Below are 24,721 nucleotides of genomic sequence, written 5' to 3'. Positions count from 1 at the left end.
CTGTATTCTTGAGGCATATGAGGTGCTTCAGCTCTCTCACCTTTTGTATACTTCCTATGTAAAAAAGAAATGTTCTTGTACATTTTAACTTGATAGAAGTTTAGAAATTAAAGAGCTGTTTGAAGAAGTCATAAAAATTATTTGTCTGGTGATTAAATTCCTCAAGTTTATTAAAAAGCATATCACTTTTTATTTTAAGCTAATGTTAAGCTTGATATATAGAAAGATTCTTTCTAAAAACATTAGGTAGCAGTGAGTATATCTGAGCTATATCAGTAATGTGAATTACAGTTAAGTATGTTAGAAGTAGAAGGACTGGATGCATGCATTGAAAGTGGAAAATTAAATCATATAATTCCACTGCTGCTTCTTAAATTGAGCTTATTTTCTCATATTCAGCGTGGTTTTACTTCTCCACATATGATTTGCAATTTACTGTGGTGTTTTCCTGAGACTAACCTTTTATCGCTTTCTGTTAATTGATTAAGGAAGCCTTTAGCTGTTGACAAGTATATCAGCATTTGCAGCTTGCAGAAGGCTTGATAAATTCATTTTCCAGCTATGCCTATCTTTGTTTGCAGAAATATTCTTTAGTCAAGTATCTAAAAATTTGCAAAGTTTTCATTTCTTTGTATAGACTTGTTATGTGATTTCAATACAATTTTATAAATAGTGATGTTCTGCAAATTTAGCTGTACTGAGCTGTAAGAAAATGTAGTTAAAATGTAGATTGTTGTTAAACCAATGGAATCCTTGAATGGAATTTAATTACAGAAGCATTTTAGTCTCTGTATGAAAAGATGGAGGTCCACTTCTGTGCCAGTTTGCTTTTTAAAATGAATTTTCCCTATAAAATATTTATATTAAATTAAATTACTTAAACTTTTCAGATAGTTACATTGCAGTCATAGTGGGCATTCCTTGCTTCAAGTTGTCCAATACTTACAATTTTCTGAAATTTAAAGCTTTTTTGAGTGTACCATGCCTGATGCAGAGATCTCAACAAAACCATGATGTTGTTGTTTCTAAGGACAGACAAGTAAAGTAGTTTGGACTCTCTTGATATGGAACTGTAGAACAGTCTTGAAGAGGAGCTCTGCTGTTACCATGCGAGAAAAGACAACTCTGCAAGTTTCACTTTGCCTCTTCTTTGTGGAAGATTGGTAGGGTTTACTAGCAATATTCCCCAAAGACTGTGTATTCTCTGGGCATGCACCGTGTGGAGGCTGGAAATGTAGAAAACTGAAATTGTCCTATAGTGCAGTTCAGGACTACCATGAGGGCTACATATAAGAAAACAGTCTCTGTTTAAGCACACTTTCCCTCAGGCACCAAGTTAGTAAGGAGGAGACAGAATGGGTCTAGTAAAATTGGCAAGGAGATGAATGGTGTTGCAAAGCCTAATTACTAAAGAATCCCAAATCAGGTCTGGAAGAAGTGCGACAGGACAAGAGGAAATAGCCTCAAGTTGCACCAGGGGAGGTTTAGACTGGATATTAGGTAAGATTTCTTTACTGAGAGAGTGGTGAGACACTGGAATAAGCTGCCCAGGGAAGTGGTGGAGTTAACCTCACTGGAGGTCTTCAAGGAAAGTGTGGATGAGGCATTGTGGGACACGGTTTAATGGGCATCGTAGTGTTAGTTGATGGTTGGACTTGATGATCTTAAAGGTCTTTTCCAACCTTAGTGATTCTGTGATGTTGGTTTAAAAAAATCCTAACTTAGTTTAGATATCCCCAAGGTTCTTATTTTTAAGGCTTTTGAGTTTTATTTGCAGCAAATTTCCAGCCCTTCTATGTACAATAATTAAGGATCAAAAATACCATTTTCCTAAACATCGTGAAAATGGTAAAAAGCAGGAACTTCTTGAACAGGTACCTAACCCAGCAGCTGGAGCTTTAAGAAAACCATCCATTATTTAGAGCATTGTGGTCTAAATGTCAGTAAATTTTGAGGGGGTATTGAGGCAGGAAAGCAAGAAAAATAAGTTGAGTAGGAGTAGAGGCATACAAAAGGGGAGCAAGTACTGGCAAAAGGGGATGGGATAAAAATAGAAGAAAGAAATGCAGGAACTGCAAGAAAGATTTCCAGGAAGATAAATGCTGACACTTGAAACTTGTTTGGTTTGGGGCTTTTTGCTACTTCTCCTCCAGGTTTTGCATAAGAAGCATGAAAGGGCTGACTGAAGCTTCGCTGGGCAACCTTTATGACTAGCATTGCCTAGCTTTGTGTGACTGCTTGTTCAGGCTGGTTGCTCTGACTCTTACCTACATACTTTTCTGCATACTTGTTTAATTAAGATTGTGTGCACGAAGGCAGTTCAGCATCTGAACCTGCACATGACAATCGACTATGTTCAGCGTAAATAGGAAGGCAACTAAATCCCACTGACCTGGGATAAATAAATTCAGGTAATTGTGCTGTGAAAGAAATGTGAAACAGTGTTTCATCATCACCTGTGAACTAGGGCCTCTGACTGGGGAGAGGAGCTGTGGCAGCCTGGGTGGGATGTGGTATAGGGACAGGGTGCATGCTCTCCCCACTCTGACAGATGAACCCTGTTGAATGTTATTGAAGTAACCAAAATTGTGATTCTCCCCAGCTGCCTGTCACTGCGGCTTTGCTAGTGGCTACCACCCTGTAGCAAAAGGGAAGGTGTCCTTGCACCTCACCCTCTCCTGTTCAGTAAGTCGCATCAGCTGACAAAGCAAATAGGCCAGCCTCCGAAGAGGAGTCGCGGAGGTCAGGCCACATGTTGTGTGTGACTGCAGGAGATGGGCATGCGTGGCAGGCTGGTGGCAACAGCAACTGCTGTTACGTGGAGACAGAGTCTAGAGATGATAAAGAATATATGCAGAAAGCATTTTCCTTTTCTTGTTGGGGTGGAAAGGAGACAAATAATGCAGAGAGGTTGAAGGTTTTTAAAAATAAGGTAAACTTCCAGCTGTCACAGTCAACCAGAAGGATTTAGAAAAAATGGTACAGTGATTGAATTAAATCTTCAGAGAGCCTGGAAAAACTACTTCAAGGTTTCCTTTCTTTAAAAATAAATAAAATAAAGCTAGAATCAGGTGTCATCACCTGCCCCAATATCTGGGTTGATACCTACATGTACCAAAATTTATCTCTGGAAACACTACTTTTGCAGATATTGCAATCTCAGCAGTGTAAGTAAGATGATCCTTAAATTTATTAATCATGTTTTATCTGACACTTATTCAGAAATTATTGAGCAGTGGTTGGTTACTCTTGCAACTGATTCTTGTAGAGGCCCATCTCTGCAGGCAAAATTTGGAACTCAAATAAAATAGGATTGTGTGAAAAGATTATGTTCTCTATGACAGATACTGTACTTCTGTATTAATCCTTAGAACAATGGGATTGTAGAATGTGATGATGTCCCAACAACCCTTGAATTTTTTCTCATTGTTTGTTGGTCTGCTTTGTTTTCTGCCTCTCAGGATGGCCTGAAACAAATATCCACTCTGCCTAAGGGTGATTCAGTGCTATAATAGCTATGTTGCAGTATCACATTCTTTGATCTAAACTTTTTATTCTTTTTTTTTTTTTTTTCTAGACAGAGTTATTTGTGCATGCATTTAAGGATCAGCTGGTCAGAAGTGCCCTTTTAGCACTATACACAGCCCGGCCTGGCTGTGTCCTCAAGAAACCAGCTGTGCCTAGAAACAGTGCAGAAGAGGGGGGTGATTTACAGCATCAGGATCATCCTTCTCAGATTAAAAGACAGGACTCTATACCCCATCATTCTGAGTATGATGAGGAAGAGTGGGTAAGTAGTCAGAAACTCTTGGTTGGTATTTGATCCTAAACCCTACAAACCAGCATAAACAAATACAAGCCCTGAGTGCCCTTGTCATATGTTCTTGGGGGCAGGGAAGGAGTGCAAAACTGTGAAAGAATGTTTTTCAGGTGTATTGTATAATTTTGAAACTAACTTTAAAGAATTTTCCTAAGTACAGTGTGCTTCTGTATGACTGCTTGGTTGTGCGTGTAACAGCAAGGGTGATGAATATCTTCTTGCCCAGACAGGAAAATAGTCTTTCTTTGCTCTTACGTGAGTTCTTTTTGCTAGTTAGGCAGGTTTAAGGAGACTGGAATAGCATATGCTATTATGAGGGAAAATCCTTTTTTTTTTTTCTTTTCCCCAAGACTGAATATAAATAGTTTAAATACACATGAATTAACCTTCAGCAAAACAGAGCTGTTTTCCCTTAGATTCTGTTCTTAAAGGATGTCTGAGACGGCGTAAAAGAATTAAACATGGATTTTAGATTTTAACCTTCTTAGCGTATCTTTCAAAGATTTGTATTATTTATATGGCTGAGATTTTGTAATTAATTATTTTGGAGGATGTGTTCATAACAGATCTGCTTCTTTGTGACATACACCCTGAACTCAAGCTATTTTTATTCAGTTCATGCTTATGCTTTCAGTTCATCACTGTATTCTCATAAATGTAAAGGACGCCAGCATATTAATCTCTATTGTAAATAATTAATAACTTGTGTGAGCTACAGTACTTACACCTGAACTCTAATTTTTACCCATACCACAAATAAGGGAAAGAGAATATATTTCTTCTAGAGAAAAGACAATTACCTCCAACCCCATGCATTAAGTAGTCATGAGATTTAGACAATAAATAAATAACTCATTCTTTTATTTGTCTTCTGGTTTTAGAGCCTTGAATTCACTTTTTCATGTTTTCTCAACAACCTGAGAGGCTAGAATGGTGGTTCTTTCCTTGAAATTAAAGCCAAAATGTTTGTTTCTAGCTGTTGAAACATTCTGAAAAATAAATATCACAACAGTTTTCATAAAAAGGGGAAATTTTGCATTGGAAAAAATGGTATTTTTGTGCAAGTTGGATTTTAATTTAGTACTTTTATCTCTGCAGAGAAGCTAGCTTTACTGTATTTCATTATTGATTTTTTAAAAATTTATTTCTGCCAGGTGCTTCGTCCTCATCTATTAAAACACATAAGCACATTAGTTTTAAGCATATCTATTTTTTATGCTGAATTAGTAAGATTACCTGCTTGATTAAAATTAAGTGTATCTTTAAGTATTTCCTGAGTTAAACTGAGTCAGAGTCACTGCCAAACTTGAGACAGTATAAATCTTAGAGAAATTTTGTTTTTTTCTAAGTTTGAAAGATTAGGCTTCCAACATTTTTCAGTTCTTTCTATCAATGGAGGTAATGAATAATGTGAGTTTTAATGATCAAATTGTCATTAGCATGATGAAAAGACAAAGAATAAACACATTTAAAATTTGAAAAAATGCTTAATCTACTCTGAAAGTCAACTATAAAGGAAAAAAACCCTTTGAGATACATTGCTTTGTATGCACAGTACTGTATCCTTCTTTGTTGGTTTTTATTTTCCCTGCTATTATCAAGCACTAGAGTTGCGTTTTACAACTGGAATTTCAATTCTAGTTTTGCCTGAAATTGAAGTCAGTGACGTCCAGCAACTCTTTAAGCTGACCCTGTTGCCTCCACTTCCAATGACTGCATTACCGTGTGACCATCACGAAAGTGAATTCAAGGCAGTGTTTAAAAACTAGGTGAGATCCCCCTCTTCCCTGGCATCCAAATATATCTTCAAGGAATAACTCCCGATTTCTTAACTGTGCAGGGTGCCCTTTCACTGAGTGACCAGCACTTTCCAAAAAGCTGCCTTCTCAATAGCAATACTGTGTTGCAGCTCTCTTCTTTGATACCGAGTACAAATACTCATCCTGGAGGAGCTGACAGCAGTATGGATTGAGCTATTTATATTGGTGCACTACATGTAGGCGGTAGTAAAGCATTACTGTTGAAGGAAAAATATTTAACTTGAGAGTTTTAGATTGCCTCTGGGTAGATATTCTCTTCTCTTGCCAGCTGCTCCTGCTATCCTAGAACCTCCCTGAAAGAGGGAACAAAGCATGTTGTCATGTATAATACAAGAAAAGGTGGGCACATTGCCACTTGGAGCGGTTTCTGCTCTACATTTCTGACTGACTATTTAACATGGTTGAAGCTACAAAGAACAGATAAACCAGCATTTCCAGTAAGTTATTTACAAATACTGACATGGTACTCAGACACCAGTCTGACCTGTGTACAATATATTCCATTCCAAAGCACTGTCACATTGCAAGAGGGTGTTAATCATGCACGTTAGTTATTTGCTTTGTCTATGAGCATACCTCAAAAGGACCTAGAGCGTAATATATGGCTATCAACCCACATGAAGGAAACACAGTATCTTCAGAGCACTGGGGAACACAGTTGCTGTGTTGTACTTGGCACAAGTAAAGCATGCAACTGTAGTGGTGTGTATGGAAGGACAAGAGATGACTGAGGAGCTCTGTAGTGAGTCTAGAAAGCCTGAGAATCCTTTAAAACAAAAAGACAGCCTCTGGGACTCCACTGGCTGGCAGTGCTTAGGAGGAAGTGCACTCAGGTGCAGTGCAGTGACAGGAAAATACTTTCCAGTCTTGCTCTCTGAAATGGGGGAGTTGAATTGCCTTTTAATGATACTTTCAGAGCGGATAGATATGAATTACATTTTTTTAATTGGGTGGATGACAGAGAATTATTTTATGGGTTCATTTTTAAATGTCCTAAGAAAAGTGCCCAGCCTTCTGTGATGCCAAGGCCTAGCTTTTCATGGAGATCGTTAGGAGCATGGATGTATGCCTGCCAGTGCCACAGCAAAGGCAGCAAGAGAAGTGCAGCTACGGCCATTTCTAAATAGCAAAACCTAACCACATGTGCCAGGACTCCTTAACAACACAAATGGCTTCCGAAATGTGGAATAAGTACAAGATGTCCGTGTGCCGTTGCCTTGTCCCAACGGGGTCAAGCCCTGTTACAGATTTCCACCTTCCCTGTCATTGGCTTGACTTTTGAGCTTAAAGAAGCAGTAATGAGAGGGAGCCAGAGACCTTGTTTCTCTTGTTCCTTCACACCACAGTAGTAAACTCACTGTCCAATTAGCTCCACAGCAACTGGTGGGAAAAATGGTATCAGGGGAGAAGCACTCTGCTTGGGAATCTAGGGGTCTCAGTACTTCAGTGTATCAAGAAATAAGATTTATTTTCTTCTGATCCCTCACCCTGATAAGAGGGCTTATAAGAATACTTACTTGAGAGGCTGTGGGTGTATTTTATCCTTTAACCTGGCATGTGCTGCAAAAAGACCACTTGTGAGGTAGTTCTTAGGCAGACTGAAAATAGACCACTTGAGAAGGTGAAAGGTGGGTGGAAAGTGGGCTAGGCTACAGGAAAACGTTAGGGGAGTAGTAAGGGATGACAAAGAATGTGAAATGTATAGATTTCTTCCCGTGAAGAATAATAGGGAGTCACTTGATTTTCATTAATTGGAAACTGCATTTCGACTCAAGAATTGTTCTTACCAAACTGCAGAATTTCAGTAGCCCTGTTGGATAAATGTACCCATCTTTGTTGCAGACAGAATGATGTTACAATGAATGGTAAACACATCTACTTTTTATGTCTGCCTATAATGATAGCTTCTAATCCTAGGAACTTCCTATGTGGAGAAAAAGAGCTGTGAGGTAGGCCGCTCCTCCCTCTGTCATACTTGCCTATATGTAAAAAGACCAGATATATGATAATAAAAGTGAGCTTTCCATCAACAGATGTTTATGAATTTTGCTTCTAAACCCTCAGGGAATGTTTGTGTGAATAATGTATAGACATCATCTCAATGCTGGGTTAATAGTTGGTTTAAAAAGAGAAAAGTGCTCTTTCCAAAATGAAACAAGGGCTCATATTTGTGTTGCTTATGCAATAACTCCAGATGCTCATTAAGAGCTTAACACTCTTTGTGTTGGGATTAAACTCCCCCAGAAGAGGGAGGAAAGGGAAATTACGTTGCTGCAGCCACGCTGAGCAGCTTGAGTTCATATACCTCAGCAACTTCAGTGAATAGAAAGACTGAACTTCCCTGCTACTCTCTGGTAAAACTTGCACTATTTGGGGCCAGAATTTTTACTATTTGCAGTATTTCATTGCTCTTCATAGAATCCTTCTCCCAAAAATAATGCTTGTGGGTGTTGGAAATCAATGATTTCACCCATATTCTAAATGTTTTTCTGGAACACTTGAGGTGCATATAGGATGAAACTTTTGAAGGAATCTATACCTGTCCTTTGGCTTTAAATTTTATCTATGCATGTGAATATCAGGTAGTCATGTGTCTAATGGTTTGTTTCATGTGTACAGGTGCAGATATTTCCCCTTCTTGCCTCTTGTACATCAACAATACCTTTTTCATAGTATGGTTAAGGCATGGGTTTATCTAGGGAGAGGATCAAACCATAGTTTCTACATCCACCTGTAACACTAGATGCTTACTTGTCCTTAAGGCAGCCCTACAAGATCTTTCCACGAATCGGGTTTGGGGAGCTGGAGGAGAGGATCTGTGTTGCTGTACAGATTCAGCAAATACATGCTTCTGTCTGCAGGCCCATGTCATGTCCCTCAGGGCAGGATGCCTGCTTGTCACAGCATATGCCCTCAAGTAGAGGGAAGAGGGGAAGATCAGATCCCTCTAGTCAGGATAATGACCTAAGAAGTGTGGCATGTAATTAAAAATAAATCTTGGATTAAATGTTTGCCTTAGTAGTATTTCTAACTTTGCTTTCACCCAACTTCCAGGTGTTACCATTTATATGGAACTATGGTATTTCTCTGAGTTTTCAGTTTTCTTTAACCTTCTCTCTTGTTGTCTTTTGCAACTCCGTTTTTACACCTCAAGGCCTGACGTATACATAATGCTGCTGGCTATTATATCATAAAGTAGAAAGAGCAGCAGTGATATTATCATCCCCTGTTTAACCCTCAAGCAAATTCTGGTTGCTCTGCATTAGTTTCAGAATGACTTGGCATTAAAACATGTACATGGGGGGTTTTTGTAGGTTTGTTATGCTTTGGTTTTAGTCTGATTGCTAGCCTTGTGTACACCCTCATTTCTTGTACAGCTTGTTTTTTTCCTTTTTCTTATTCAGCCCCACAAAAGTAGGTGCAAGAGTTTTGATTTCTGCAGCATCCAGCACCTGAAGGACCCTTCCTGTATCTTTGTTCCATAACAGCTCTTTCTTTCATGCCACATCATCTCTTTCATTCTCTGCTTGTGCAGAATTTCTTCTATCGCTCTATTACTTCTGTAATTCTCGTATTTATTATAAACTCAGTTAAGTGTGATGGTTGCAGTTTGTGTGAGGTGAAGAATGAAATTGAAATTGTGTTACCTAATAAACATGTAATGACAGCAAGTTTCTAATTCCAGTCCTTTAATTTTAAATTTCCTGTAACAGAGTAACTGATGTGATAAAATAGAGGGTGTGTTAAATTATAAAAAAGAAGTTGTCAAGTATTATGGCAAAACTGGCAGTCGGACACCGGGTTTGATTTGGCAAGGCTTTGAAAGTCTACGTTTTTACTGTATTATTTCAAACGGACAAACTGCTCAGTTCCTTGTGATTGAATCTGAAACTTTGCATGCATTTTCATGTAGAGTTTGAAGCACATGTGTTTTCCAGTGTCTAAAAAACCCAAACAGTTTCAGTTCAGTCTTTTACAATGCAAGAAAAAACTCCGTGAAACAGGCTTAAGTTGGTAGTAGGCTGAAGAATGAGGAAAAGTGGTAATAAGCTGACATCTAGTATTTCTAGTAATATTTCTAGTAATTTGCACATGTCTGCCTCCACTTTAGGGTGTTAATAAGTCAGTATTGTCTCTTTTCTTCTTCTTCAGTAATGTGCAGTGATAATTATACTCTTTTCAGGACAGGGTGTGGGCCAATGTGGGAAAGAGTTTAAACTGCGTTATTGCCATGGTGGACAGACTGCTTGAAAAAGACAACATCAGCAACATTAAAGAGGGTGAAAATGACCCTTCAGCAGCAGATTGCAAGGTGTTGCATACAGGTGGTAAGCAACCTTTTTTTTAATCATTGATTAGAGTAAATAAAAATGGAAAAAGTCACAGAAAAATGATACAGAGAAGAGTCAATAGTATCTTTGATGAGAGTGCCGATAGCAAGGTTTTGCACAGTTGTAGCCTTGAATGATGGAAGGCTATTTATCAAATTACAGTTCCATTGTGTGCTCAAACTGCTTGCCATACTCAATTTTTTGTGCTACAATGAAAATCTTTTGAAACCACAATGTTTTCCTTTGAAAGCTGATGTAGTTTAATTTATTTCAGATTTTACTTGAATATACCGTTTTAAGAAAAAAAAATGTAGTGTGTCTTACCCCATAGGAAACTTCTAAGGAAAGGTGAACATTCTGTTTCAGTGTCATTCTCCTGTAAACCCTTCCACTTTTCTGAAGTGATATACTGATTTTTGTTTTCTGATTTGCTAAAATTCATTTTTCCCTGAATACTGTTCTCAATACTGATGGCTAAGTAGAGTGAGTCCATGAGATGGTGCAAAGAAAACTTTGTCCACAGCACGTCCTTGTCAGCAAATCTTCTGATCTCCTATGGCTATATTGCTTGTTGATCTCTCTAAGCATAGATTAGATCAGCTTTATAAGTCTGGCAAGACTTTTCTGATGTGCAAGTGTGTTGCAACAAATGAAACAGCTCCTTAGTGATAATGGTGGTAGTCCAAATATAAGGAAATCAGAACTGACCCTTATGCCACTCTTCAGTTAAAAATCCCAAACAAAAAACCCCTACAAAACATATTTTCCTTTACGTGTTCTTTCCCGGCGCCTGAGATCTTAATGACATAATTTTATATCAAGGATTTTAAAGTTATTAGAACTCATTTGTAATTTCTTTCTTACATAACAAGACTTAAAACTATTTTTTCAGCTCTATATAATTTGTGTAGTACTGGTGAGTTTTGTGCAACAGATTTTGGTTGTAGTATTGATTTTTTTTTTTTTCTAATGCAGCTGCAAAGTCAGCATTTTTACCAGTATGAGATATTTATTTTGGCATCCTGGAATTCTTGTTTTCAGTGCCAGATGTGTTGGACTTGTTTTTGTATGAATGGTCCAGAGACCAGAATATTTCTTACCTGTTTTGCTTCTCTGAGTTTCTGTCTACCAGGCAAGTATCCCTATAATGTTAGAGAGATAGGTGATACCATCTTTGTTCTCTAATGAAGGCTTGCATGTACAAAGTATCAACACAGTTAGCTGTCTACATTTTTCAGACCTTTTTCAGATAAGAAGGTAGAAATATTCAACAGTGAGGTAGGTGTAGTTGTCAACTTGAAATAATCTTTAGAAAGTGAACCCAAGCATACTGATTTTGATTAAAAGAACAAAATTGAGTATTTGCTCATGTGCCTAACTCCCTTCTCTTCTCCCTGGTGCTAACAGGCTTTTCTGCTATTGTTAGCAGAAATCTGGTATGTCTATTAGAAATGTTTTGCAGGTAAAATAGCAGTACACTTTCAGCCAAACTTCCCCCAAGTTACTGTCGTTCATTTGTATGTTCATACATAGACACGCATGTACTGGACTTTATGTGTCTTCCATAGTTACGAAACAAAACTTCAGATTTCCACCGCTCTCCCCAGTCTGAGAAAAGTAACGATTTAGGATAATTCTTTTTGGAGGCTTTCTGACATGCTTAGCAACATGAATGTTTACAGATTTTCCTTCACTCTCTTCAACCCCCTGAACATGTCCTCTGTTATTCTATATAAGCCATGAAATGTATTTAACCAGTCCATTTGAGTCTTTCATTGTAGTTATAAAAAAGTGTGCTGTTAGCTTTGATTCAGGCTCACACCCAACACAGGCAAATGAAATACTGGTTAGAGCTTTTAGCTCACAAAGCCAAAAAAACTTGAAAGTTACTTCCTTTTAAGTACTATAATAATCAGTCATCAAATAGAATGAAAGGTACCTCTTGCTAAGCAATAATGATAATTGTAATGGTTAGAAAATTATAGATGTGTTTAATTCAGCTGAGTACTTGTCTTCTGGAGCTGACAGGCCAAGGACACAAAAAATACCAAGATGTTATGGCACTGGAATAAATTCTTCCCTTTTTGCCTCATTCCAGGGCCTTCCCTATTTCTCTTGAATCAGTACAAGTGCCCTTCTGTGAAAGCAGAGTCAGTGCTTCTGTTGAGTTGTGCTGAGTGTTCTGCAACATCTCATCACACGGAAACTGCGGATTTGTGGGGCAGATCGCTTTGTTTTCGTGTTCTGCTTTTTGAGGAAGACATCGTTTCCTAATGATGTTTTCATGAGAGGATCGTGCAGTGCCTTTGGCAGCTTACAGGTCTTTCAAAGTCATGTAGAAATGGAGATGTTTTGAAATTGCTTTCTTTTATAGGACTGACTTAAAAGATGGAGCTTTCTGAAGAACTGTCCAGGTGTGTGCCAAAGTTGGTTGCCTAATGGTTTTCAAATCCATTGCCTTTGGGGTTAAGATTTTTTTCATGCTTGACTTCTCTATGAGAGTGTGGTTTTATATGTTTGGTTTTCTCTGCACCTCCCTCTCTTAAGTTTGACAAGCCCTGAGGATGCGCTGTGAAGCACCTACATAGAGGTTGAGATTCTAAGTTTAGGGTTATAAATTCTGCCTTAATTCTGCTCCATTTTGTATTTGAAGCCTGATTGTATGGGTTCATAACTTTTTCCTAGATATAAAATCATATTGTGTTTACACCCATAGATAGGTTTCTAAAATTACAGAATTTTATGCTACATACAATTCACAAACATTACATACGTGAAAAGCTTGCTGTATCTTGTGATTATATATATTATACCATAATTTGAGCATAATGTGTTTCATTAACACTGCAAATGTATGGGCACAGATAGATCTCCGAGTCTGAAACTGCTTCAGTGCTGGAGTTGATCCTAAGACAAGTTGTGCTGCTGTTTGTAAGAAAAATAGGGAATACCCAGGGTTTGATCAAAACATTGAAAAGTATACCTCAAAGTATGGGATGAAATGTTTGCTTGTGTTAATGAACCTGACTGTTTTAATACTTTTTTTTCTAGCATGTAACAATGAAAAAGATGTCGAAGAATGCACACATGTTCATTTTAGATGGTAGAAAATGTTATGATAGTAATTTGATGGTTTTGAGCAATAGCATATTCCTATAACTACAGATGTTGTCATAAACATATATTCAAAGCCTGCTAAGACAGGTTTATATTTGCAATCTCAGTGTTGACATTGTGTGATCTTATTTTTTTTTTTCCCAACATGCTTACATTTATTGTATGGAATCTTTGTAATCAGAAATATCTGTGACACCTTTATCTTGTACTTACCTTTCAACATGAATTATAATTTCCTTAGCCTAACTTTTCATGCAGTCTGACCTTTGAGTGTATTCTTAAGACTGAATTTGAGTTATCAGTTACCCAGGTAACATGCTATGGTTTCATCAGTTGCAGGATTATGATTTCTCTGCAGGATAAATCAGGAAGAGTAGATGGATTTTAAAGGAGAGGTGGGGTTTTTTTTTCTTTTAACTCTAGGCTGGTTTGCCTTGGAGAACTACTTGACAACACTAAATTCTTTTTATTTTTGCCTTTTCATTTTCCATGGGAGTCAGAATGTGAAAGCCTGTCCTGCAGCATTAGAGGTGCCAGTGAAACACAGTAGTTTGCTCTTAGGCTTACACAGCCCCTGACAGATCTCCGTGTTTAGCTGTGCTGCTAAAAGAGGCTGTTGTTTCCATCTGCTCCTTGTACCACACCATCAGAACTATCCCCCAGCCATTCCTCTGCTGGCTCTGTGGGAGTACTCCCTAATTTGCTACACACAAAGCCAACCACATTATCTCAAACAATTTGAGCTGGCCGTGTGATTGCACTTGGATTTTGCCTGAAGTGTATTATGGAATCATAAACTATCTTGCTGGGCAGATGAATTGGCCAATGGTAACCTTCAGCATAGGTAGCAAAGAGAACCTGGGGAAAGGTGCCGTATTTCCTAGCTGGAATGAAGGAAAACATCTGTTCATAGCCACATTGCTATAGGCGTATGTGGGTTAATTTTTCTTGAATAATATGATACCTGATGGGGACTCTGTAAGTCCAGATTAAACCTTTCTGTCTTTCAGTGCCCAAGGAATGGGCACTGCATCCTTTCAATGCATCCCTCACAATGCAGTGCTGGTAGATATGTGAAATAAAACTGTGTTCTGGTTCTGTTTGCATCTTCAGAAGAACAACTTTTACTGTAAGTTATCATTTAGTCAGGAAGATGAAAAACTCTCCTTTGGGCTGTGTTTGCTTGAGTGACAGTCATTATTTATTCTGAGGAAACAAAAACATTTCTGAAAAACTTTCTCTTCCCTTCCTTTTCCTTACATTTCTTTCCTGTTCTCTTAAGCTTGTTTTTGCATTAACTCTGTTTCTGCACTTTTTTTCCTTTTCCCTCTCACTTTTCTATCATCCTTCTCTTTTTGATAGGGTCCCTAACTGGGCTGTATCTAGCCCAGCATATAAGACAACCCCTTCAGCAATACTTTCTCCAAGTAGTTCGGCTATTGACAGAAGCTTAAAAATGTGTAAGGGAAAGGAAGACTATTTAACTGAATCAACACACTATTTTTTAAACAAGACAACAGAATATTTGGTTGCACAACACTTCTAGAGCAAGTTTTATCCATTACTCCTGTGTTTTGAGTATAATAGATTACCTTAGCTTTGTCTGTTATTACCATCACCTTCTTTTCTGTTTCCTTTGTGACTAAAGCTGCTGAGACACTTGTATATGTATGATTAGATGGTTTCTGTTTTCACTGTTAATCCATGTGATAGTATAGAAAATCTCAGATGATTACAATGAAATAATAAATCCCCAAGAATTCAGAATTGTTCTTCTAGACACCAAAACTGTGCAAAGTAGACGGCTATTATATTAACTGCAGAAATACCAGGAAGACTTATGCAGGTTTTTTGTGTTCCTGTGAGAAATGCTGCAGAATCATGAGCATAAAACCTTGTCCTTTCTGAAAGAGCTTAGCCCTCATCCTAGAGTTAAACTGACCTCCAAGAGCTGAGTGGCAAGATCAAGTAGAAAGCTGACCTTTTTGTGGTGCAAAGTTGAATTCATGAACTCTACTAAGTCAGTTTTTAAACATCCCTTAACAAAAAAAATTCAAAAGAATGTTCCTATCCTAGGTGAGTAAATTCAGACTCTGTGGGCTAATTATTTCATGCTGTGTGCACTAGCTGTTTTTGAGGTAGTTACTACTGTTTTGGGTTGGTTGGTTTGTTTTGCTTGCCTTTTTCGTTAAGACATCAGGGTTTGTCTAATGTTCAATTTGTGATGTCAAGAGAACAACTCATTTATGTTGTTTGACCTCTATTATTTCAATTCTATCATAGATTATTTGTATGTTCAGCTAATAAGGGAATACGTGATTAGCTACAGTAAGAAGTTAAGTTGTGGGTAGCTGCTGTTACCTACATTTCTAGGGCCCCCTGTTCCTTTAAAAGTATGATGATATGCTTTCTTCTGCTTTTAATTCAGTGTTTAGTTTTTAACTCCATACCGTTTAAATTTTGAGGTGACTTGAAGCCATCAAAGATTTCCACCGATTTTTAGGTGGTGCAGACAGCAGTGACAGAATTGGCCTTTTTTCTCTCTTGCCAGGGCAAAAGGAGATAGGAGTGCTATTGCAAAGCCTTAGGGCTTTTCCTGTTTGATTACCAGCACATTGTAATAAGCACTTCAATGGGCCTGATTTTGAAAAGAGCAGGAGCTTGCTTTTCTGCCAAACTTTATCAAATTTAACATGCAGTTTGACAAATTGCAACTTGAATATTAGCATGTAGAAATTACTAGTTGAGTGCTGAGCGGGATGTTTGCCTGTGCAGGCATGTTGATTAAGAGAACATGGGACTGAAGGGCATTTTCCAGCAACCAAAGGGCAAATCCTGTCATAAACTGAACTTCCACAACTCTCTGTTAGCAATGGAAGTGCTTGTGCTACACAAACTTTTGGTTTAATCTTATACTAACTGCATAGTGGTGATACTACTACTTTTAATTTCTTCCTTCTATTTTCCATTTTAATGTGTTTGGCTCTTATGCCTTGTTTTAGTTTCCTTCCCAACAACCGACTAGCACAGATTTTGAATTGAGTTTCCTTGCTTCATCAGTAGGCTTTGACTCTTTTGGATGTTAAATATTCCAAGTAGGACAGGCTGCCCTTGTCATTTTAGCAACCTGACAGTCATCCTGTTGCTCCTTGTTGCTTCTGTTCTTGCTCCTAATGTCTTTTTTGAGATGTTTACTGATTCAGGAAATTCTTCAGTCTTTTTCAAAGGATTTTTCCACTGTGTTGAGGATGCAAATATTGCAATTTTAACTTAAATTTGACGCCTGAATTGTCAACATGTGTGTAAGTCCTTGAATGTGTTAAACACAAAAGCAACAATTTGTACTATTCCCTTCCCTAAGTGATTCTCACATGTCAACAATGTTGTGGCAAGATAGATTAAGGCAATCTAAACCTGAATTTAGACCAGGATTTTAAAGCTCCCTTTACAAATAATATCTCTTGATAAATTTCATTAATATTCCATATTTATCCTTTGCATACAAGACAATTTTATTTTCCAAATTCTACTGAATTTACTTGTAAGCTTCAAACTACAATGCTTTTTTTTGTTTCATAAACTTCGGTTTCACAGTGCTTCTCAGTTTCAAGGAGCAACTTAAAAGCTTCAGTATTTGCTATAAGTAAGTGTTTCTGATGGATATTTGGAGCTTTGTGCATTGTTAATGAATGACTCTGATTTATATTCTTGCCAGAGTATATGCAACAGGGTATCCTGCATAACAAGCGACATATGGTGATTTTAACAGACCAAAGATTGAGCAGCTATATAGATTTTTTTTCTAGAGCTGTCTTTTCCAAAACCTCAGTCTGTGATACACCTCTTATTTTGACCTTAACATACTAAACTTGCTTTAAAATAAAAGGACAAACATGAGAATATACTAGTCCGTTAATAAATATTCTGTTTTCAAGAAACAATGCAATCACTCTTTTAGTTTTGCTAACTAGCTCCACCTTCTGGGGACTGGACATCCTTACTAATCGTGAACAAGAATTTTCAGCGTAAGCAAGGAGTAATGATTGTTACAGATAACTTATTCACATGAGGGTATAGTTTTATCTTCTTTCCTTTTGGCAACTACTGTTCTATTTATATACTCTAATAAAACAATCTATCTTTCCTTAGTCATTAAGTTAAGGTTTCCTACAAACTTACAATTTTTATTGTTTTCTGCAAAGCAAAATACATATGTAAGTAACATACTGTATTCTTTGGAATGTTAAATACTCAGTAGGATTTATTTTTAACATATTTAGCATGAACGTCCTGTTATAAAAAAATGGCCTTGAGAATCTTAAATCTTTGAATTTCCTCTCAATGCCAGTATTACTGACAAAAATGACTTATGTTAGTAAGTTAGTATTCCAAACATGTAGTCTCCCCCAAAAAATCCTTGTGAAAAACTGATATTGAAGCCAAGGTATGTGCTAAATAATTTGGAAAATCATACTAGAAGGTAGTTATCTGTTTACTGCCAGCCTAGAAGGCTGCATGAGGTAGAATCCACTTACATTTGTTCTGGGTGCAGTATAATTCAATATTTTCATTACTGACTTGGCTTATGAAATATGGATGATACTTATAAAACTTGCAGATGCTTAAAGCTGGGAGAGGCTTTAAGCACCATGGGAGCAGGATTAGAATGGATCTTGATGAAACAGAGCACTGAAATATTAGGATGCAGTTCAGTAAGGACAAGTACAAAGTTATGTTCCTAAAGAAGGAGAAATACACAGTGCGGATTGACTGGTTAAGTGGCAGCTCAGTAGAAACAGATCTAATTGTTATGTGACTTGTGGCCAGTATGTGACCCCCTCTTTTATGAAAAAGAGTGTCAGTAAAGCTCTTTAGCCCTACCCACATAGCCTGAAATTTGTAATAGCAGGTTCACAAAGTGTGGCTAGTTCTAGAAATTCAGCTTTTTCTCTCTTGCCCTGGCTGTCAGTGTACTTGCAAGATCCGTGGCTGTGTCTGTATCCAGCTCTGCTTTCCCATGAAAGTGGGACAGATGTCTGTTAGCTCTACCCTCAGGTCTACTTTAAAGTGGCCAGGTTTGATCTTTTTCATTATTTGCTCAAGTCAGAAGCAGCCAACAAACTCTAGTCTTACCACATACAGCCTTGTTCACAGATTTGGCATGCATTACGTCTTTTAATCTCATTCTGTTGCAGTTGCTTTCCTTGGCATTTATTTATTGATTAATTTAATAAATTACTGTAATTTAAGACTAGAAAGGAGAGTTTAGATTGTCTGGTCTGTCTAGCCTGACTTGCAGTATGTCACACCTTGTTGTCTACCTTATTTCTAAATTTGACTGTGTCTCACAGCAGCCTCCGGCCTTTGGTGGTTCTTTTGCTTTTATTCCCTAGAATAAACTTCCCTGTTAGTACTTGTTATTTTCTCCTCATGGACAGGGGAAATCAAGTTGCTGCTCAGCCTTTTTCGTAGGCTTAAGGAGATTAAACTTTAAATCTTGGTAGCTCTCCTCTGCAAGCTCTCCATTTTTTTCAGCAGTCTCTTTAAAATGTGTACAGCAGACCTTGGCACGCGGTGTATCAGTACTCGCTCAGTCAATGGCATGTATAAAATCACCTCTTTTTGTTTGAGCATGAAACTGGGGATGGCTTATGTTCTGTTTTGTTCACGATGGCTATATCTTCATAACTGCTGTTTTCCAGGAGACAGTTCTGCAGTCTGTATTACTCATACTTAAATATGTATGACTCTGTTAAAACACACGTCTGGACACAAAGACATCACTTGCAAAGGAACCCAAGTTGTTTTCTGTGACTTCTCTATCCTTGTTTCTATTTCCCCTTTCCTGCGCCTTACTTTTTTGCAGTTTCTCCTGGCTTTCAAAGTTCTCTCCAGTCGTCTTTGCTATGGTTTTATTCATTTACATATTTTTCTGGAGCATGGTCAATTTGACTTCACAACAGGCACCTATGAATTCCTGCCTAAAGAACTTCTTCAGTGCTAGTGAGTCTTTCGTTGGCCTGACTCAGAACATTACCTGAAACAATGTGCTGTTATCTTCCACCTAATTACGATTTAAATGGAACAGAGTTTAATTATCATTGATTCTTAATTACACTAATCTACAGAAAATAGGAGTCAGCGATGGACTGTATTTAAGTCAGTAACACTCCTGATTTTTATATAGATTCTTCTGGAGTGTTGATTTCTCTTTCAATTTAAACTATTACAATTGAAACTGAGATGTAGACTCTGAAGGAGGGTGATTTTTTTTTTTTTTTTTTTTTTTTTTTATTTGCTCAACTTACAGGGGTAGGCAAAACCGTATGCAACTACAGTGCAGGTCTGATTTCATTAAATACTGAAAAATTCAGGAACAGCTTGGGTAATTGGGCAAGTTTGAGTAAGCTGTTCTGATTTTCCTCCATTCCTAGTTATCACTTTGTTTCATTTGTAATGTATTAAGGAGTCCCATTTTTCAAGCATTTCACTAGCTTGTTTTTTCCGATATCCCTAGCATATATTCTAACAGAACAAAACATATTACAAAATAGTTCTAAATCTCTCTGCTTGAAGTAGCTAAAAAAATTAGTTCAATATCTCTAAATATTTAAAGAGAACAATGTAGAGAGAAGCTAAAAAGGAATGTGACCTGGAAGTATTTTTCCAGCCTATACATTGAACAGATAATATCCTTCCAGATATCTGTTTGTTCTTCTGGTTTGCCTTCCAGCACCCACTTTTTCTTAAATATAGGCTCTTCCCTGCCCCCCTTTTTTTTTTATGGTACTTAATTTATTTAGATAGCAAGTTGTCAGTGCTGGAAAGAACCAGGAGATCTTAATCTCCACTTTATTTCATCTTGTGCCAAATGAGTTTTCACATATATCCCTGTATGCTCTGTTTATGAGACTTTAATGCAAGTTTTACAGAGAAGCTAGGTCTGTTTAAAAAAGTCATTGTTTCAGGATATAGTTGGATTCAGGCTAAGGATTTAGCCCCAGTCTCGGTGGTAAGCTGGAGTCCTGCCTCTAAGCATATTCTCTGGTGGCATTTGCTGTAGGGTAGAGTTACAGGGTTGTTTAAAGTGTAGGATGATCTACGCAGGTACTGCAGCCCTCTTTCCTTTCTGAAAAGGATTTTCACTGCAAGTTTTCCATTTTGGAATGGATGATCTGTCTTGTTCTAGGTGACTGGTATGAACAGCTTTATCCCCTGGTGATTACGCTGAAGGACTGCATGGGAGAGGTGGTGACCAGGGCGAAGCAATCAATGGCGTTTGTTCTGCTCCAGGAACTTGCCTGTGGTTTGCCACAATGTTTGATGCTGACCCTAAGAAGAGACATCGTCTTCAGTCAAGCAGTAGGTTGTCTTGTGTCACTTATCTCCTACTGTTGCTATAATTAAACATACTATTCAAGCCAGTGTTTGTGTTTTTCTTTTTTGTTGTTTTTTTTCTTTTTCCAATTTAACACAGCTTTTTCATATATTTTCCGTTACATCTACTTAAATATTTTATAATTTGATAGAGAAATTAATAGTAAATGGAAATCCATAGTAACTGTATTGCTGAGTCAGAGAAGTAGGTCAGCAGTGGACTGGAAAAGGTTACCTAATCTCCCCTTTGCACAAAGAAGGATCCATAAAGCTATTTTTAGTCTTCCTAGATTACATGCCTGTATCCTCACCCGTAGGTGAAGTCTAGCCTTGAATATTCCTTGTTGCTGTTCAAGCTAGGTATTTTTTTTTCTCCTGGTCACCTTGGAAATGGAGACCAGAGTATTTGTTTTCAGTTTGTAGCAGTATTTTATGTGTTTGAAGACTATTAGCATGTCTCTTCTCAGACTTGCCTTTTCTTGGTAAGTAACTGAAGTTCTTTTGATCTTCTCCTGTAGACCATGTTTTCCAGATAGATTTTTCTCTAAAAGATTCATCTAATTTCTCCCTTGTTATATGATTTTCCTAACATAATTAAGGAGATTCAGTTGCATTAGGTGCCTAGTGGCTTTCAAATCCATCATAATTCACAGCCTTATGTGTTTATAGCCTGCCAACGGAGGTTCTGATCTCACTTATGTCAGTGTAAATAACACATAACCCCACGAAACAAATGAAGCTTATCTAATGTAAAATAAGGGAGTATTTCACTGCTTTTTAAATCAAACAATGCCTCGATAATATATTAATATGAAATTATGTGTGTAGTCATTAAACAGAAATATCTATGCTGATTTCTCAAATACCTAAATATTACTTCTGTTGTGTATAATGATAGCAAGCCTCATTTTAACTATGTTATAACAGTACATCTGTTAATTTCACATTTTTTCATTGTCTTTATAGCTTGCTGGACTGGTCTGTGGGTTTATAATCAAACTGCACACAGGTTTACATGATCAAGGATTTTTACAACAGCTTCATACTGTTGGATTGCTTGTGCAATATGAAGGACTCCTCAGTACGTATAGTAAGTATTGTTCTAGGACAGAGTTCCTTATGCATCCAGACCAGAAGTTTACCCAGGAGGTTCTTATTTTAACCTCAGTTCTGCTTCCAGTAATCTGGCTTATTGAATCAATAAATACTCTCCTTAGGAGACGGTAGGCTTCCATATCATAGCACAGTTAGTCATTGATACTGTGTTGCCAATTCTACATCAAAAATTACTCATTTTAGTCTCAATTCCTCTGAGAACACTAGTTGCTAATTATTCCATGCAGAGTGCTGAACTACATTGTCTTAAATACAGGAGACTCCTTCCTCAGTACAGCTAGGGGAACTTATGCTTTTAATAAAAATTGTCTCCATTTGTATAGGCATTTGGCTTGACCCAAAATATCAGGTTTATAAAGCCTAACCCAAACAGCAGCTTTAAACAGCTACTGACTCTTATCAGCCTCTGCTCTGACCATGCCAGTATTGGTTATGTGAAGATAGCTTGAAAACTCTTTGATTACTAGCTTGTTACAGATGCCATCATTTGATAGGTATTAAAAAGGACATTTGGAAGGAGGAACTGCCGTATGTTTCTAAATGCTTTGAAATAGATGTATTGGAATCCTTCCCCAAATTAGAGATTTTGGCCAAAGTAGAGGGATTTAGCATTCGTGCAGCTCTTTAATGCACAGGCAATTGCAGATCCTCACTTGGAAATTGTTGTCAGGCTCACTTTTGCATGATACTTGTTATTCCCCAAACCTTTGCCCTCCATCAGGACAGTCTTTAAAAACACTTTCAGAATAGACCAAAATGGCTTTTCTGAGGTTGTTCTATACACATATAGAGCAGGCGGATTTTCAGAGGTGCTTAATACTCATAGTTATCATTTAGGCAACAGAGAATTGTCAGCAGTTCTAAAAATCAGTCTGCTTTTATGTAGGTTACTTTAATGTGGATTTAGGTCTGTGATTTTTAGATGCACAGACTGGAAAATATAATCCCTGTATTGCTTTACTATGACCTATTCAGTGACTGATCTGTTTACTCTGTTAATAACCTCTGTAATCTTTCCATATAGGTGAAGAAGCGGGGATGCTAGAAGACATGGCTGTTGGAATTTCAGATTTGCAGAAAGTAATGTTTAAAGTCATTGAAGCCAAATCAGAAGATTTTTTGCCTGTTATAACTGGAAGGCGGTAAGAACTTTGTTTCCTGGAGCCCATGGCATGTAGTTTTAATCTGTAGCACATGAAAACCCCTATAAAGGTTTTCTTGTTGCTGAGTTCTATTATGTGGAAAGCGCAGTAGTTTTACTTTTCATGAGGTGATTGGAGATGTAATGAGGTAGCAAGGATTTGTAAAGTTAGTAGTAATATGGACTCTGGGTTACTTCCCTGATGACAAGCTAAAAGTTCCAATTATATTAATACAAATTAATCAATACAGTGTCTGGGGTGTGTAGAGTTTCTGTTGCATTTTTCATATATAGATACTGAATCAAAGAGAAGTGACAAGGTCAATATTTACAAAAGTGGCCTCTAACTGAAGAAACCTTGGTCTTGAGGTGTCCAGAACTTGTATTTCAGCATGACAAATGAAACTGCATTTTTAAGAGTTAGGCCTTGATTGTCTTAAGATGGAAACTGAGAAACTTGGATGCCAAAACTAAGTGGTCACTTTTGAAAAAATGAAGCCTATCTTAGTTGCTGAGGATCACACAGGACATATGCAACCTCAGAAATCCTTGCATAAAGCCACTAATACATTATGCATCTCACATAAGCACTGATGAATATCAGGACATAAACTGAAATACTTCATTAATTGTGGCTATAGGAGGGTTAACAAGATTGTTACACAGGAGGAATGGGTTTTTCATCTTCATTATTATACTAGTCTGAAGCTCCAAATGTTTTTACTTTTGCAGAAATCACTTCCTTAATAGTATCATTATTCTTCAGATGACTGTAAATTAAATTCAGCTAAAAGCAGCAACTTTTAGAAAAGATATGTTTCCTCTGAAGGGGGCTTTCACCACTGATTTGCTTAATTATTCTGGATGATTCACTCTCATCCTATGGGTCTTCCGAGAAAGGATTGAAATAAATAGCAGGAAGGCCGGAGTATGATAGGCAACACGTTGGGAATAATTAAGAATAATTATGGTGTGTAGATAAAACAGAAGAAAGACATCCTTTGTAAATCACAGCAGTCAAAAATCTTGAAAAATCCAGCAGCTACATTTACTGGCTTGCTGCCATTACTGCAGTACACTGAACTGTCACGCTAGGAGGTCCTGGGTTTGAAAGAGACTCTAAGCTGCCTCAGGCATTCTGGATTGATGGAGTAGTCAGTCTTTAGGAAGAAGAGTTACTGCCTGTGATTGCTGGACTGTACTTACTGGCAGGTATTCACTGGATGGAATTGGTATCAGACAAAAAAAAAAACACCTTATGTGGAGGAGCCCCATTCCTGTTAAAGCTGTGATGAGACAGCTCATATCAGACAGCATTGGAAGTCAACCATAAAAAGAGAAGGCAGTGGAAAACCTTGCTATTTTCTAATTGATGTTTAAAACCCCCTCAATTTTTGGATCATTTTGGTTGTTATATGGTGTGGCTCAATAAAATGAGACTAAAAGACTGTAGAAGTGCAAGACAGAAAATTAAGCTACAAATTCTTATCTTGCAGACTCAGAGTATTCACTTGTAATTGTTTTTCTAGGGAAGTGCTTAAAACTGAGATTCTATGTGCACAAACAAATCACCCCAAAGAGCGTGGCATTGACTAGCAGTGTGCTAAGCTCCTGATGTGGGTGGCTGACCCCGACCATCCAGGTGCAGTGAAGTTCCGTTCAGGCACTCAGGTTCTTTTACTATAAGCAAAAGTAGTTAACGCTTACTTCTATGAAATTCTTTGATAGAACGGATTTGATTGTACACATGAACTTTGAGGCATCACAGGGTTTGATACCATGTTTTCACCAAAGCCCACGATCGGACTAGCACTTACAGTGACATTGAAGCGATATAAAAGCCGTCACCTAACTGAAAGAAGAGCTGGGTAAAGCACCTCCCAGCTGAGAGGCAGTGACTGACCATGTGTGCATTTTTTTTCTGTTACAAAGCAAAGCAAAAGGGCATGTAAATGACTTGTTTTGTGTTCATTGCAATGAATTAAGAGTGTGTGATTTC

At 37.6% G+C, this 24,721-nt stretch overlaps 1 protein-coding gene across 1 annotated transcript in view; it reads left to right on the top strand.

Annotated features, from left to right (window-relative positions):
- INPP4B (inositol polyphosphate-4-phosphatase type II B) overlaps positions 1-24,721 on the top strand; it is a 274,537-nt gene that overhangs the window by 206,520 nt on the left and 43,296 nt on the right. The window contains 5 exon segments of the mRNA XM_059827010.1: positions 3,578-3,790; positions 9,824-9,968; positions 20,278-20,450; positions 21,432-21,555; positions 22,606-22,723. Coding sequence (XP_059682993.1) covers positions 3,578-3,790; positions 9,824-9,968; positions 20,278-20,450; positions 21,432-21,555; positions 22,606-22,723 — 773 coding nt within the window.

This window comes from Gavia stellata, chromosome 19 (assembly GCF_030936135.1).
Source record: "Gavia stellata isolate bGavSte3 chromosome 19, bGavSte3.hap2, whole genome shotgun sequence".
In the NCBI taxonomy this organism is placed as follows: domain Eukaryota; kingdom Metazoa; phylum Chordata; class Aves; order Gaviiformes; family Gaviidae; genus Gavia; species Gavia stellata.
This window is presented reverse-complemented; position numbering and strand designations above follow the sequence as displayed.